This window comes from Camelus bactrianus, chromosome 8, assembly GCF_048773025.1.
Source record: "Camelus bactrianus isolate YW-2024 breed Bactrian camel chromosome 8, ASM4877302v1, whole genome shotgun sequence".
Classification (NCBI taxonomy): Eukaryota; Metazoa; Chordata; class Mammalia; order Artiodactyla; family Camelidae; genus Camelus; species Camelus bactrianus.
Window position 1 is genome coordinate 18834331 of NC_133546.1, and position 16619 is coordinate 18850949.

The 16619-nt window shown below is 40.8% G+C and overlaps 1 protein-coding gene across 11 annotated transcripts in view; it reads right to left on the reverse strand.

The window, feature by feature from the left end:
- Positions 1-16619, reverse strand: part of UTRN (utrophin) — a 457676-nt gene that overhangs the window by 402716 nt on the left and 38341 nt on the right. For 3 of the 11 annotated variants that reach the window (XM_074368222.1, XM_074368228.1, XM_074368226.1), the window contains exon 1: positions 5520-6800. The exons of 4 other annotated variants lie outside the window; for them this stretch is intronic. In XM_074368222.1, the coding sequence (XP_074224323.1) occupies positions 5520-5613 (94 nt within the window). In that variant the 5' untranslated portion in view covers positions 5614-6800. Of the gene's footprint in view, positions 1-2667; positions 5492-5519; positions 6801-16619 lie in introns of those variants that run through there. 4 more of the 11 variants (XM_074368223.1, XM_074368230.1, XM_074368221.1 and 1 more) reach the window with 2 other exon arrangements.

A 16619-nucleotide genomic window follows, 5' to 3' on the forward strand; every position in this document is an offset into this window, starting at 1 on the left:
CCTGCCACAAAGATATTCTCCGAGCAACTGCAGGCCATTTGCTGTCCTGTATGGCTCTAAATTTCTTGCCACGTACTGGATCTGTGGTTAAATGAGCCCAGCACAGAATTACAGCTTCAATGCTTTGACGTGAAAAATCACTAACAGATCTCGATCGAAGGATGAGAAAAAAACTGTAAATTTTCGTTGTGATCATGCACATGGGGGCCTCATTTAAGCCAACGTCTTATCTTTATTTAACATCTAAACTGTATTTTTTTTCCTGCTTTAACTTGAAAAGCTCTACTAACATAAACAGGCAGCATTTTGTACAATCCTTCCTGCAATCAGCCAAGTAATGCACAAGGGGTCTTACATGCCTACACCTTTAAAGACTTGCAACAGCCCCATTGTCTCCATTTTGCAAGAGAGGAAAGTGAGACTCAGGATGCAGCATAGCTGGGACTCAACTGCAAGTCTAACTCCAGAGTCTCTTTCTGATAACTCTAACATGTGCCCCAAATTACACAGAAAAGGGGTGATTCTAAAAATAACTCTGGGATTTACCATCCCTATGAAAATAAGTTATCAATATGTGAAAATGTAACAAAATAGTGTGGGCACCAAAATAATTACCAGTCTCAGTACAGTTTAGGATGATGACAGATTCCACAGCCAAAAGAGAGAGAAAAAAAACCACAGAATCCAAATCCAAAGACTGAAACCTCTGTCGCAGAGATCCGGAAATCATGCCTACCTTTTAGGTTGGAAGTTAACCATCTTAAAACTCAACATTCAAATAAGTCCTTCAAAATCTGCCATTCTGTACATTAAAACCCTTAAAGCAAGGGTTTAAAAGTCAGAGATCCAAACAGCAGGGGGGAAAAAAGGGCAATATATGAAAAGGCAATTTATTGATAAAATTGTCCAAAGAGCCAACAAACTTATGCAGAGAAGTACAGTTTCACACAGACACACAAAAAATGCAAGTTCATACAATTATATATTGCTTTTCACCTCTCTCCCCTTTATGGATGGCAGTTTAACAGTAAAAGCATATTTGCCCCAGAAATTATCCAGATAGACTAAAATATGTGTGCACAGGTCATTTTTTCATTTTTTTTTTTTTAAACGGGATACCTGTGACAGGATGGTTTCAACTTTAAAGAGAAAAACTGTGCTTCTGGGAATTTAAACAGAAAGCTGTACATCTGTATTTTCATAGAGAGAAGTGTGGCAGGACAAACAAAACTTAGTAACAATGATTATGGAAGGCAAGACATTTTGACAGTTTTCCACTTTGTGTAATTTTTATTCTGCATCGAATTTTTTTAAGAAGGAGACTGATTATTTAAATACATTACTAAACATTAGATTTGGGATCAAAAATGTATCACAGTAAAATGCTTCATTAACTTGAGAGCCACCCCACAAAGAGTGCCACACTAATTCCTGCCCAGCTCACAATTCCACTTCAGTACTTTGCGGTTTAGACAGAAAGTTTGACCTGTGTTCCCTTAGCCCAGGAACTAAAATTTCACTTCGTCACAATGGCAGGACTGGGCTATGACTCATCTTCCTCTGCAAAACAATGAAAGTTCTAGTTCAGTGGGAAAAAACTACTTGAGCTGCCAGTTCACTGGACTGTTCAAATCAAGGTCAAAATATTGGGGCAGGAGCGAGGGAGTCACTGCATCCAGATCCTATTTAGTTCTCACACCAGTCCTTTCAGTGGCCCTCTAACTAAATCTTGAATTCGCAAATGAATAGAATCAGAAAGCACCTGGTGCCCTGTAACTAGGGTCAAAGAACCCAAGTGCAACATGAACCAGATCCGGGATCCGTGTCATGGTCATGCCTTTCAAGTGGTGCCAGGGAAAAACACAACTAAAAAGATGGCAGAGTGCACCGTTTCAGCTTAAATGTATTTTAAGTACCATATGAACATAATATTTGATGTCCTACTCCAGACTCTAGGTAGCAGGCAAAGCTCATTACAAAATGACTATGTTTTTATAATTTTTATAGAACTTATGATGCCTTTTATTTACCTGCAACTGTTACTATAGCTTGCAAGATGCTTTAAAACATGCTACATCATCAATCCTGACCACGAGCCCCTGGAGGATACTGCTGGTTAGGAGACCCGTCTCGGAAGTTCAGTGCCTTACACAGTCAATGGCTGGGGTGGGGGGGACTGAGACCCAGGTCCCCTCCCATGAACAACTCTTTAGCACCATGTTAATTACACTTCTCATTTCCCCCCCAAATTCTTCTCTTTCAAACAAGTCACTCTGCCTGCCCTTCTCCTAATTCAACATTTTTCTCTCCCAAGCCTCTGCAAATTACATTCTACCTGGTCTTCCTAACCACCAACTCATTTTCTTTATAAACATTAGCATCAGCTAAAACTACTCAAGCCCTGAAAAAATCTCCCAGACAAACCTCACTGCACTCTGATCATTTTTAATGCTCTGTTCCTTTTTTTCCAATACAGTCAACTGATGGGTCAGGCAGCCCCTGTTATCTGGCAAAGATAATCACCCTCCTTCCTTTCAGACTAACCCTTGCACAGAGAACGCTCGGAGGAGCCTCCTAGTAGTGCGCCCAGCTGGCCCCACCTCCACGTTCACACGCACAGACGCCTCAGCCCCTGGTGAAATTCTTATTCCAAAGTTCTCCACCTGCCTTGCTTCATGAAGACACCGCCAACTAGGAGCCTTGTCTCTTCAGAAAGGTCTGCTCAGTGAGGCCCGAGTCGGGCTGATCCCCTGTGATTGCTTCCAAGAGCTTCTCCCGGATGACAGCCGACCTTCAGAAGGGCCAGTCTCAGATAACACACTGCCCAACATCAGTCAACACGGGAACTAAGAGGTCCAGCCCTCTTCCAGCCCTCCCGTCACTCAGAGGAGTCTGTTCATCCAACCACTCCACAAGCAGACGCTCAGACCCTCCTGCCCATCAGGCGTGGGGTCTGGCGCTGAGGTAACTGCGGTGCCCCTCTTCGTGGTGCTTTCCGTCCAGTCAGGGACAAATCACCCTCCCCTGTGCTTCTCCAACTTGAATCCACCTTGGAATCACTTGGAGAGTGTTTGAAACACTGCAGAGTCAAGGCCTCTGTCAAATTACACCAGGACTCCGGGTGTGGGGATCCAGCCCTCTTGCAATTCTAACATGGAGCCAACATTGAGAGTGTTCAAACCCATTCATCTAAAAAGGAAACGGCTGACACAGAGTCCTGCAGCCTGACAAGAGAGCAGGAAGGATGGCAAGAAAGCAAGGTCTCCCAGAGGGGGCTTCCTGAGCAGGGCAATTTCTAGACAGAAATCATCTGTGCATTAGGACATGCCTACAACTCCAAAGTTTTTTCACACTTCCAAGCCTTTTTTTTTTTTTTTTTTGGATAAAAACTTTGTTCTCTCTCAATTAGATTATGTTTAACATTTGGTAGTTTGTGCACTGACATCAGGATTAAGAAAAGGAAAGGTAAGTATTTTAAAATATAAAGATTCTATATCAAAGATAGAGAGAGAGATAAAGATACTCCGATTTCAGCTTACTCAAGTCTCCCTTGTTACATCTCAGTGGACAGCTGAGAGGCACATGCACGAAGTAAGAGTTCCACAGGGTAGAAGACAGCGTGAGGCAAAAGGATGGGCAATTTCAAAAACAACACTGAATGGCTACTTTTGAGCAAATATGTATTTTAATTTAGTCTGTTTTATTAGTTGTTTTTATTACTCTCTTTAAGTTCTGCAACAGTCACTTGAAATATCAACCTTTATATTGTCAAAAGTTTAATGCAAAACACTTATGGTTTCACTCTTTCCACCTTAACTGAGGTCTGTAAATAAAGGATTCACCTCAAAGTTTAATGTATTATGAAGACCATTTTGAAGACCAAAAAAGACCACATGTTGCAACGGAATATGCCATCCATAGACACGTACCTTTTTATATCTTTACTTATAACAAGAGCACTAAAGAGATCTATGCTGCAGATACAAAAAAATATTAAATTAATAACTTCCAATGAGAAGAGAGCCTAGGCCCTCATGGAATCTAAAATCATGTACACACTGGTTTTCCATTTTTATTAAAATAACATGCCCTGAAATATTTATTTAAAAAAAAAAAAGTTTCCTATTTTCCTGAAACCTTTGGACTGGTCGCAGGGCAAGAAAGAATGCTATTTGAATGAACCAGAATTCATATTTAAAGCTTCAGTCTACTCGTTTAAAAGTCTGCTTATTATTTAGAGGTTTGTTTGGTTTTTTTTCTTCTAATCATCTTCTGATTTTGACCACTGTCATCAACCCAAGACCCTTTGTGGCAAGACAGTAAGACACAGACTAGCAGACAATGAAGACTCTTTATGCCAGGGGAAGAAAGACGATTAAGTGAGAGTCAACAGATCCCTTTGAAAAGCCGCAAGGTTGCAATGCAGCTCCTGTACATGGGGTTTTAATTCAGGCCCCTGACAGGTATTTAAATTTTCTGTTGAGACCACAGGGTTCTTTAAGAGAGAAAAGTACTAGCCAAAGAAGAGAATTAGAGACACTGATCTCCTATTACACTCAGCCGAGAAACCAGATTTGCTAAGAAAATGTGGGCTGCTCCAATCATCTCAGTTTAAATGTGCTTCAGAGAGAGGATATCTACCAGCAGTTACCACATCTCACTCTTACGGAGCAAAGAAGGAAAACATTAAGAGGGAAAGAGTAATTCCAAAGGGGGAAAAAAAACTTTTAAAAACTTCTAACCAGCCTTAAAGTTTTCCCATTGTAACAATATTTAAGCATGATATGTAAGGTCAAAAAATACACATCAGCTGATTTTTATTTTTACTCAGAAAGCGTCTATGGCCAGAACACGAATACACAGATTAAACAAGATACGGATGTCTGAACTGAGCAGAACTAAGTCACCCTGGAAGCAAACTCCAGTGACAGAAAAGTGCCACATCCAATGTGCAGGTCTGCCTCCGCATGTCTTCTGAACAAGCCTGTGTTACAACAAAACCCCTCCACTGATGGCCCCCCCTCCAAAGTACAAATGTCTGATTCTCCCCTTAATCCACTCTGAAGCATCTATTTTTAAAAGTAAAGTGTATTTTTAGCCAGCACAGTAAATCAAGTACAAAATGGGATGAGTGCTACCTCTGTTCAACAGCACAAAGGAAACTTTCTCTCCAGGGCAGTGAACAGTCAGCACATAATAAGCCAGTCTGAAAATCCACAACAAATGTATGGCTTCTTGAGTGCTTTTCCAGAAGAAGCCAAGAACTGGAAGATTATCACATTCTGAAGAGAGGATGAAGGAACAGCCCTGGTCTCCCCTATTCAGAGTCTACAACAGATGTGGCGTCAGGAAGAACAGGCCGGGCTGTTCCCATCACCGGCCAGGCCCTGCCTCCAGCGGCTCTGTTACTTAACACATGAGGTTCAGTAAGTGCCTGAGAGGCCCCTGTCCGTGCTAACGTCCTCTTTTCAAAACCTCCCGCACAGGCAGACAGGAATCACGCAAGCTGACAAACTCACCTGGTAAATGCTGGCCGGCCTGCCGAGCTACTCTCCCTGGGAAATCCAATCTGCACTTTTTCCAACGAAATGCGGTGGCTGCCGGGCCGCTCATCACCTACATTTGCTTAAATGATGAGGAAAAAGATGCAGAGGAAGTGGATTTTAACAAAAGCAGCCTGCGAACTGCACACTGGGATGTCCTGTCTTGGGGTGGCTTTTATTTTTCCCATGAGAGGATCTGACTAAACCTAACTGAATCTCCTCTAAATACCAGACAGGAAGTTACACTTAGCAGTTAGTGAAAACTCCTTAGGTCATTTTTCTTTTTTTTTTTTTTAATTGTCACAAAGAAGGGCCTTTGAATGTTTCTGATCAACTAGAAAGAGATTATAACTTTGCTTCCTGTTTTGACAGTATCAGCTGGGCTGGTGAGGGACACCTCCACCCACCTCCTTACCCACCATGTATATAAATAGAGGCATCTGCCCTGGGTCTACAACCGGGCTGAAGAATTTGGTTACATATTAACTATACTTCAAAGAATAAATTGGACTTGTTTCACTTTAATATGCATGTACACCTTGGGAAAACGAAACTCAAGAGGATTTCTTCTTAATTCCTTAGAAACTGCTATTATGGAAAAAATAAAGCTCAACCACACAGAATACTAAGATGGGAGGTAACAATTCTGACTCATCTTTTCCAGCCTATTCTATTTTGCTGTCATGTATGCAGATGTCATCCACACACATACAACAAGCAAGCAAAATCATTACCCATAGTACCTCATCTGCTTTCTTATTCCTGTTCTCTTTTCCCCCTCCTGTAAATAGAAAGTTTCTACTTACAGCAAAGATTTTCATAAAATATGTAACCTTGTCAAGATACGCACAGATTTAGATCAGAAGGAATCCCTCTTCCGGCTACTGGATAAGATACAGAAAAGGGGACCAGTCAGTACTTGCCCCACTCTCCTCCTCCTTACCTCTGTATTTTTCTAAACTAGAAGCTGTATGACTGGTAAAAGATTCAAAGCCTCAGTCTCCAAATCTGTGAAATGGGAGCAGTGACCACCTCTGTCTCCTGGGATTGTGGTGAGGAGGGAGGCAGTGAAAAACACAATGATTATGTCACATAGTCAAAGCCCAATTTTTTTTTTGTAACCGCTTTATTGAAATATAATTCACATAGTATGCAATTAACAGATTTAAAGTGTGTCATTCAGTGGTTATTAGTATATTCAGAGAGTTGTGCCTCCATCACTACAATCAATTTTAAGACATCTTCCTCACCCCAAAAAGCAGTCACTCTCCATTTTCTCTACCCACCCCCACCAGCCCCAGTCAACCACGAAAACCTAGTTTCAGTCTCTAAAGAGTTGCCTCTCCTGTGCATTTCACATAAATGAAATCATAGAATATGTGGTCTTTTGTGACTGACTTCTTTCACTTAGCATAATGCTCTCAAAGTTTATCCATGTTGTGGGTTATGTCAGTATTCATTTCTTTTTACGGCTGAATAACCTTCTGTTGTATGAATACCCCACACTTTATTCACATTTCTGTTGATGGACATATGGGTTGTTTCTACCTTTCAGCTAATATGCATAATGACGCTATGAGCATTCATGTACAAGTTTCATGTTGACATATGTTTTTATTTCTCTTGAGTATATATACCCAGGAGTAGCATGGCTGGATCATATAGTAACTCTATGGTTAACCTTCGGAAGAATTGCCAGACAGTTTTCCAAAGTGGATGTACCATCTCACATTCCCACTTGTAGTGTATGAAGGTTCGAGTCTGCGGCATTCTCATCAACATGTTTTGTTATTTGTGTTGTTGATTACAGCCACCATAGTGAGTGTGAAGTGACATCTCATCATGGCTTGATATACATTTCCCTAGTGGTTATCAAGGTCCAGTTTGTATCAGAATCCAAAAAATGTCTCCACTGTCATAGGCAGGGCTGAATACTCAAAATATGTAACAACGAGTAAGACATGGGTACCACTGAATCTGAATGGATACTGGCTACAGTGCTGAAGCAAGAACTTGAAGGTGTCATGCTTTACCAGTGGCAATTTTCCAATAGAATGAGTTCTTCCATTCTATTGGTATGAAAGAATTTCAACATTCTACTGGTGTAGAATCCAGGTGAATACTGCTGGCCTTCAGGTTATCGCTCCAGCAACAGGCTGCTAAAGCAGTTGGCCCCTCTTCCTCTACCAAATGGCGGCTTATCAAAACTTAGCAGAAAATTATATTCTCAATGAAAATATGACATTTTAATCATTTATAAATCAGTTCTTTCCACCTGTTTTTCTGGATGTGTCTTCTTCCTGAATAGAAACAGTCTCAGTTAAAGCAGCCTCTTGTAACTGAATAACCATAATTATTTGCAGGAAGAAATTTTAGACCAGATGTGATTTAAGACTGATGATCTCACAAAATCTGAAGGAAGCCAAGAGGGACATAAATCAGGATCTAAATACTAGCAATATTTCCCCTTTTTCTCTAAAAAATGTGATACTGGGAAAGGGATAGTAATTATTTTAATTCAAAGGGATTATCTAATTCAAAAAGATTATCCAATAAAATTCAAAGAGATTATCTAATTCAAAACCCAAAAATATAATCCAAGCTAACTCAAAGGGATTATCATAGTTTCTAATTCAAAGGGATTATCTAATCTAATTCAATCTAATTCAGAGGGATTATCATTTTTCAGATCTTCTTCACGTTTGATCACATTTACGGACAATGATGTTAATTATCTCTTTCCTAAAATATCCTATTTTAAGATTTAAATTTTTTAATCCCTTTAAAAAATTAAACAGAATAAAATCTACATAAAGCATAAAAAGGAAAATATAAAAAGGCTATAAAGTTTAAAAAATAACAACTTTTTTCCTTATTTTTAAATATAAAGCCTCGGGCCTTACAAGATATATTAACATGATTCATTCATCTTCTAAGAAATTTTCCATGTCCCAAGGCTGCACTATGTAATCCATTGTTTTCGTTATTTCTTGGCATTCAGCTAACTATGAAACTGACCGCTGAACTTTCCTATGTCAAATAGAACTTTCCATTGTGGGAAATTTCTAAAACATTCATATTAAGCTAAGTGGAAATGTCATCATAGTTTAGGAGCAAATATGGTCTGTATCACTGAGTACAATTTCTAAACTAGATTGTACACAGGAAAGGCAAACCATGGAACAAAAACAAGTATAAAGACTTCATTGGAGTTTCTGTGAATATTTGATGGTGAAGAAAATCAGAAGCAGCAATCAGTTTATCAAAGTTACTTGAAAGTTATTCCAAAAAGACCTGAGAGAAGGGCACTTTTTAAATCTGTTCTGTAATGTCTATCCACTGACCCCTTCTTCTGCTAGATTACACGGTGGCCTCATTTCTAGTTCTTGTGAAATCAATAGACCATTTATGTTGCAAGTATCTGTCTAGGTTATGCACTTTCTTATTCAATCTGGTGTTGACAGCAGTAATCAAATTTTGCACATACCACTAGCTCTATTATAGCTCAACAGCAACTGGCTGCCAGCCTTGGTCTACTCTCATCAAAAAGGAAAGAATGGAGTGGACTGGAGAGAGAATCACAGAACAAACCAGCTGGAACTGCAAGAGGTGGTGTGGAAGTGAGAGAGGGCAGCAGAGGCATTCGACACTAAGCCTCCTTCCACTCGGGAGACACGCGCCGGGCACATTAGCACAGCCGAGCCCAGGTCAGCCAACCTTGACTATTCAAGGCAGGCATTTTCTTCATTCTCTCTGCTATCTGCAAACCCTCTGGGCTTTGAAACGTTGTTACAACTGTCAGTCCTAAACTACTGCACCTACATCTAAGCCTTTAGAGCAGCAGATAAAAGCCAGAGGGAAGCCACACCCTCCAACACCAGGGAGACCAAATGTCAGGGAACACAAGTTACAGCCCTGCCCATGAACTGTCCAGACACAACTGGCTTCATTTTGTAACTCTTCTGTATGTGCTTAAGCTAGGATCAAACCTTTATCTCAGATCAAAAAATGTTTAATTAGTTTTCTTCTGTAAAAACAAAGTCAGCCTTAAAAAAAAAAAAAAAAAATAGGGGAGGGGGTGGAGACCTGACTTTGAAATTCTATTCAACTTTTATTTTTAGAGTTCAAAATCTCTAAGAAAACCAGACTCCTGTTAACAGATACTCTCTACTTAAAGGGAGCATACACGATGCCATTTCTTGGTTTAACAAGCAACTCTTTTTTTCATTTTCATAAATTTGAAATCATTTTAGATTTACCCAGAAAGTTGTAAAAATAATACACATAGTTTTCATATTCCCTCCACCCAGCTTCCCCAAATGTTACCAAATTACGTAACCAGAGTACAATCATCAAAACCAGAGAACTGATGCAATACAATGAACTATTCTACGGATCTCATCCAAATTTCACCAGTTGTTCCCTTTTTCTGGTTCGTGATTCGATCCCATATCTTGCACACAGGCAGCATGTCAAAAATGCATCCTTTTCAATAAAGTATTGCACTATCTAATGGATGTTTCTGTCTGACCCCTCCCCCATCCCCCCAAAATGTTCTGTTTCCTCTCAGGCTGATGAGGGAGTGTCATCATCACCACTGAGTGTTCCAGGCTAGAAATGTTCTTTCCTCCACAATTCTCTTCATACCTAACCTGTGAGTCTTATCAACCTTATCTTGTAAGCAGAGTTTACAATAAAGTTTCACAATCCGTTGTCCAAAACCTTAGGCCAGATGTGTTGCCAAATCAGAACTTTTCCAATTTGAGAAAAGCTATAAAGCACATAGGCTACATCTTACATTAAAACATAAACAGCGAGATCCAGGGCAATTTCCTCTAATCAAACACCACACTAATACTTCTTCAAAAAATATGTATATTTTATGAGGTGAGTAGGATAAGTAAAGATTTTTAAAAGCATCTCAACACTTAGGTCTAATTTTGCCACCAAATGAGCTCAAGCTCAGGCTTTACTGTCAAATGAATTACAAAGAAAATACCTTTCAGTTTTCAGAGCTCTTTTTAGCTATTATAACTGCAAATGAGGGGCTGTGGATCTGTACCTATAAAATCCATGGCCTCATCCATCTCCCACCCACCTTCACACCACTTTTCACTGGGTCTCCTGGAGTAGCACTCCCAATGCTGCCTCTTCCTCCAGGCTCTCTTCACTCGGATGCACCCTCCCACAGAGTCCCCAGAGTGATCTTTCTAAATCACCTGCAACCATCTAGCTTCAAAATCCTTCAAGATTTCCCATGCAAGGAAGAAGGTGGGAGTCAAATCTTCTTCATGATATTTACATGGCCTCCACAACCCGAGCCAGCTCCTCTGACTGTACAGACCATTTCTACAATGTTGCACCCAAGAAGAATACAAAAATGAAAAAGGCATGGTCTCTGTCCTCAAGATGCTCACAATCTATTTCAATCTCTGGAATATCTTCATCTAAGTGAAAAATATAGAATATAGCTTCCCCAAGAATCAAAGAAAACATTGGAATCTTTTAACTCAATTTTTCTCTAGCTGGGAAATTCTACCTTAGCTCTTGATCACGTTAAAGATTACTAACAAAATACCACGTTGACATGAAAAGGAGTTTTCACATGATTTGAGCAACATATGTCTAAAAATACTTGCTACACTACCGTTGGCATGGTTAAAACAGTTACAAAGAGCAAATGCCAGGAAAACTTTTCTAAAAACAAGCAAACCCAAAAAAGTAACGTCAGGGATGGTATTTGATGGACCAAGTGATTTCTCATGAGATTGTTTTTCCAAAGCACAAAGACAGAAATAAAGTCTGAAACCATGCCTTTGTTTCCATATTAGTATACTCATGGAATTGAATGACATTATAACCAACAAAATTATGTTAGAAAAAGTCAAACAAAAATCCCCACCTTTGAAGAGTTCAGAATTTATCCCCAAACAGAGGCTGACCTCCAATGCACATTTTAAGAAACATGCCAGTGGAAGAGGAAAGAAATCATTTTTTTTACCCTCTTTTTTTTTTTTTACCCTCTTTTTTTTTTTTTTTTCTTTTTAATTTTTTAGAGGAGGTACTGGGGATTGAACCCAGGACATCCTGCATGCCAAGCATGCGCTATACCACTTGAGCTATACCCTCCCCACAGGAAATCATATTTTTAAGTATTATTAGTTTTATTTTCTAATGTGCAAAACAGTCAAAGGCACTTACTTGGAATGATGAATTAAAAGAAAAATTCCTGGAAGTTGTACTTCAAGATAAAATTACAACCTTTCTTACAATTATCTCAGGAAAACTGCACAAAAGCAATGAGAATAAGAGGTAAAGAATAATACCACCAAATCCCTTAATGAGGCGGGTAGAGACAGGTAGGAGGTATACACATACTCTCCCAGGGCAGCTCTCCTCTCACAGGAGTGTGTGTGTGTGTGTGTGTGGTTTCTCACTGGCAGTGTTGCTTTCAAACAGAAGTGACAACTGCCTGGACTGAGGTGAGGTACCCGCTGGCTAACAGCGATGTATGGTACAACAGGCCAGCACTGCAGGGATGCTGAGTGGTACCACAGCTCTCTGAAAGCCACGATCCAATCTGCCAGGGCCCCCAGTGGAACCCTGCAGTGCTGGCTCCTAAGGCAGGGGTCCCTGGGACAGCCACACACACTGCAAACGTCTCACTCTGGCAGAAGGAAGGAAAGGTTATCGCCATGGTTCTTCAGAAAGCAGGAAGAGTTATTTAAGAAGACGCTAAAAGAGAGGAATAAAACTCAAATGCTTTAAAAGGAAAGAGGAGTTTCAAAACATTATCAAAAAGGAAAGAGAAATGAGGGGGAGGGTATAGCTCAGTGGTAGAGTGCGTGCTTAGCCAAATATTTTTTTAAAAAGAAAAGAGAAAGGGAATGACTTTCCTGAATTTTCTACATGTTCTGTTTTTGTCAATCCGGTGAAAAGTAAATGCTCTCCTTTCTCCTTTACTTTTGTACTGCCATCCTTTTTAGCACAGTGCCTGGCACACTATAAGGACGTAATAAATAAGCACTCACTGAAAGTAGGGACACGAGCTGATGTGGAAGACATCGGAGCCAAAGAAACAGGGGACCAGACAGCGAGAGGATCCCTGGGCACACCTCACACCCAAGGAGCACAGCTCACACAACTAGCCCACCAGGTGCTGCAGGGAGGCGGCACGGTCTACAATAGCAGCAAAATCAAAAATAACATTTGTGGGGAGACTCAGCTCTGGGGCTGACCCCACCTCGGCAGAGAGGGACCAAAGAGCTGTGAACAAGTGAGCAGGGTGTTTTCCAGGAATATCAAAGAAGGATTAATCTGGAAATAAAATCTGTAAAAGTAGAGGCAATCACATTGGCAACTTGCTGGACTGTAAAGCAAAGATCAGCCAGTGAGTTTTCTTAGAGAACATCTGCTGTCACTGTGAGGAGAAGTTCCCTGGTCTTAGAAGGTTCCAGAACCCTCCAGCTTCATGGGAAGCTGTGAAGAACGGCAGCATGGGGATTATTCTTTGCTGTTAGCAGTAACAACATCTAGTGGAAAGGGTCCTACAAGAGACAACAGCCTGTGAATCCAGATGTGTCACCCATAACACTTTGTCCCTGGGTCACCTGCACTGACAGACTCATTCCAATGTTTCCTATGGAGTGCGGAGGCCCTTGTGCAAATCTGAGGGTGCTGGCCACTGGGAAGATACGGGTATTAACTTGTGTGAGTCATTTGTATAATCAGCCTACAGCTGATACTAGTCAAAGATAGTCCTGTCTAAGCATGGGCACACCCACCCGACTCCCATGTGTCATACCTCTCGCCTTGGGAATGAAACAGAATCATCTGCTTGTGACAACTTAGGGCTGAGAGCGGGGATAAAATGAAGGGTCCAGGTACAACGAGGCAGAACTGACCTCGAGGATTTTAAATCAATTCCAGGATTTCTAGGATGATCCAGTTTCCAAGAGGCAACCAGGCGAGGAACAGAGAATGCAAGTAAGGGTTATCACTCATGAATTTATGAGCCATGGGCCTCAGGAACAAGATCCCTGGGCCTTAGGCCCATGGGAGCCAGTCAGAGAACTGATTTGTTTACGGAGCGCCTGCTCTGTTCCATGCAGTGCCGAGAACTGGTTGCCAGGCCAGGCAAAGTGAGGCAACACCAGCACTACAGAGGGAGTGTGGGGTGCTGGCAATCACGGCCTCAGAGATCAGCCCCTGGGACAGGCCTGGGCCTGTGAAAAGGGGAAAGGAGAGGCCAGAGGCTGATAAGCAAGGTGGAAGTGAACACGACGGGGACAAGAAATGCACAAACAGCCTATCATTAAATTATTCTAAGACGTCACAGAGAACTGGGAGGAAGGGGGGAGGGTGTAACTTGGAAACAATACCAGAAGCTCCTAAAGAGAAAACTGTGATCCAGAAAGAAGAGGAAAGCAAAGTTGGGCCCTCTTAATCCAGGGCAGTCCCTGACGGTGAGCAAGCTGTCCCAGAGTTTGCAGGTTGGGACAATTTATGCGTTGTTTCACGTCCCATACAGTTTTTCTCCTCCAGAGAACGTCCATGAGTAAATCCATCTATAAAAGTATAAATAAAGCAACAAATAGAACACACTTAGTTTTAAATTAGGAACCTTGCACTAAAATAACTTCCCGGAGGTTGCTAATTCAGTAGAGGGCTGGAACTACCAGTGTTTCTATTGGAACATCAGGATGTAATTTGGTCAGTAAAAATGGACCAATTTTAGGGACCTCTGAACGTCAAAGTTCTTCCACATTTATTTTCATTGCTGTTTGCAAAATTCTTACAAGTTAAGCTGTGTCAGTATCTCAACTTCCATTCGAAAAATGAGGTAACTTAGGTTTCACGACACCAAGTAAAACACCACATGCATGCCGTGGGCGTTCTTAACCTCAGAACCAACTCCCAGCCCAAAAGTCTTTCCTTTCACCCTATCATGGGCCTTCTAGAAATAGCCCCCTGGCTGTCAACAGCACTGCCTGAACCAATATGAAGCTCGGAGGTTTCAAAGCTATTTTTCTGAAAGAAAAGAATCCTCTATAATACTTCCTCTCTTCCTCAAAGTCACAGCCAAAGACCATACGAAACCAAGAGGAAATGCATGTTCCTCAACAGCAGTAAAGTCCCAGGTATCAGGTAGCCGCGGCAGCTGCGGAAGGCTGGCCCCACCCCCACCCAAACTCTGGCACAAACACAAGCTTGAGAATCTTGAGGCCACTCAGACGTGAGTCTTCCGGCAACAGAACGGCCAAAGGCCCCAACACCTCTACTCCCAGCGGGCATTAAAGTCATAGCCCCGAAGGACCCAAGTGGTTACTCTTCACAGGAGTGACTGAACTGAGCCCCCACCCCCCGCCACCGGAAGGAGGGGGGAGGAAAAGGAAACGAAAGCAAGTGACTCGAGGTTCTGGATTTCGCGTTCAAGAATAGCCAGCAACAGGTGCAGCGTTCCGGTGAAACTGACTCTCCAAACGCCACTTGGGCTCCGCGGCACAAAGCGCCGGAGCCCAGAAACCTAACATTAGCAGTGCTGTCAGAAGTGCAAACCATCATCATTTTCTAGCCAGGAGCAATTTTGAAATTAAAAAAAAAAAAAATTACCTTACAGACCACAAAATACTTCTCTGCTGACACAGGACTTCTTTCACATTGCCCTCTCCTGCAACAGTTTACTCTAAAATATTTTAAACGTTGGTCATAATAAAACATTTTTTAGTGCCTACTGACTACTGTCGTGCCTCGGAAAGAGTAGGCAATATTTGCCTATTGAATATTTACAGAATGAATCAATGAAACAAACAAGTAATCAAAAAATTGCCTTCACAAACAGAAGATTACCAAAATCTTGCCTTCAAAATAGTACGTTAAGTGTATTTTTCCCCATTTCTTCAAGAAGGGAACAAAAGGTTGGAATCAGAAGCCAAGAGCAAAAGACACCACTAATGAACATGTCAGGAGACACCCACCCCCTGGCTGAAGCTGAGAAGCCCTGTCTGCCGCCCTTTGGGATTAACAGATGTACGCAGGGAATTCTTATCTGGAGAAGACCAAAGAGGAAAAACAATCATAACCATGTGAACACTCCACTGTGAGATTTTCCCTTCATTCAGTACGCCACTTCACATAACATTTTCTCCCTGCCATTACTACAGAATTTACAAAATAAATTTTGTTGTATAATCGTTTCAATATGATGAAAACAACCTGCTGATACTATATTATGGAAAATGTCTTGTGCTACATATGATATGTATAAGAAAAATATGAGTGTGGCTAAGAAGAACTAGAAATGAAGGCATTTTATGAGCTATAAAAACTGACAGAAGAAGTGGAGAAAAATGGCAATGAAATTGAGCCCACAGATGGAGAATGTCTTTCATATGAATATGGTATTAAAAAAATAGTAATTACAGTATGAGACCATCACTGATTTATATAAGATGAGGGACTTTAATGATAATGATATTAATTATAAAAATAAGCTTTCTGAGCATAGATAAGAATAAATCATCAAAATTCGAAGAGAATGTCAGAAAACTAAGCAGTACAAATAAAAATGTAGTGTAATAAATAATTTTATAAAATCACTATAAACAATGACTTGATTTAATGATACGTTTCATTCAATTATCTTTAAATTCATGGATTTCTCTTAAATATTCTGAGTAGAATTTCTCTCATCCTCATACATTCAGTTTAAATAATCCTTTTTTTCAAGTCACTCCTTCCGAGATCCAAACTAACTCCCACTTTCTTTTATCTCAAAGTAACACCCAAAGGTCTTCAATAAAAATTTTAGCTGAGATCCTAGGCACCCAGGTAAGAATTACCTCAAACTTCAAGGAATAGACTGGAATAGAAAGTCAATTCAGAATGCTTTTGGTTTTTAAATGACATCTTTTCATTCATTCATTCATCCATCCATTCATCTGCAAGGATCTATCATCCCACAGGTCAGGTGTTACACAGAGCACTATGGACACAGAGGTGAACGTGAAAATCTGGGTCCCTGCCCTTATGGAGACCACAGTCTGGGGACCTCTTAACTACAAAGTAAACAAAGCA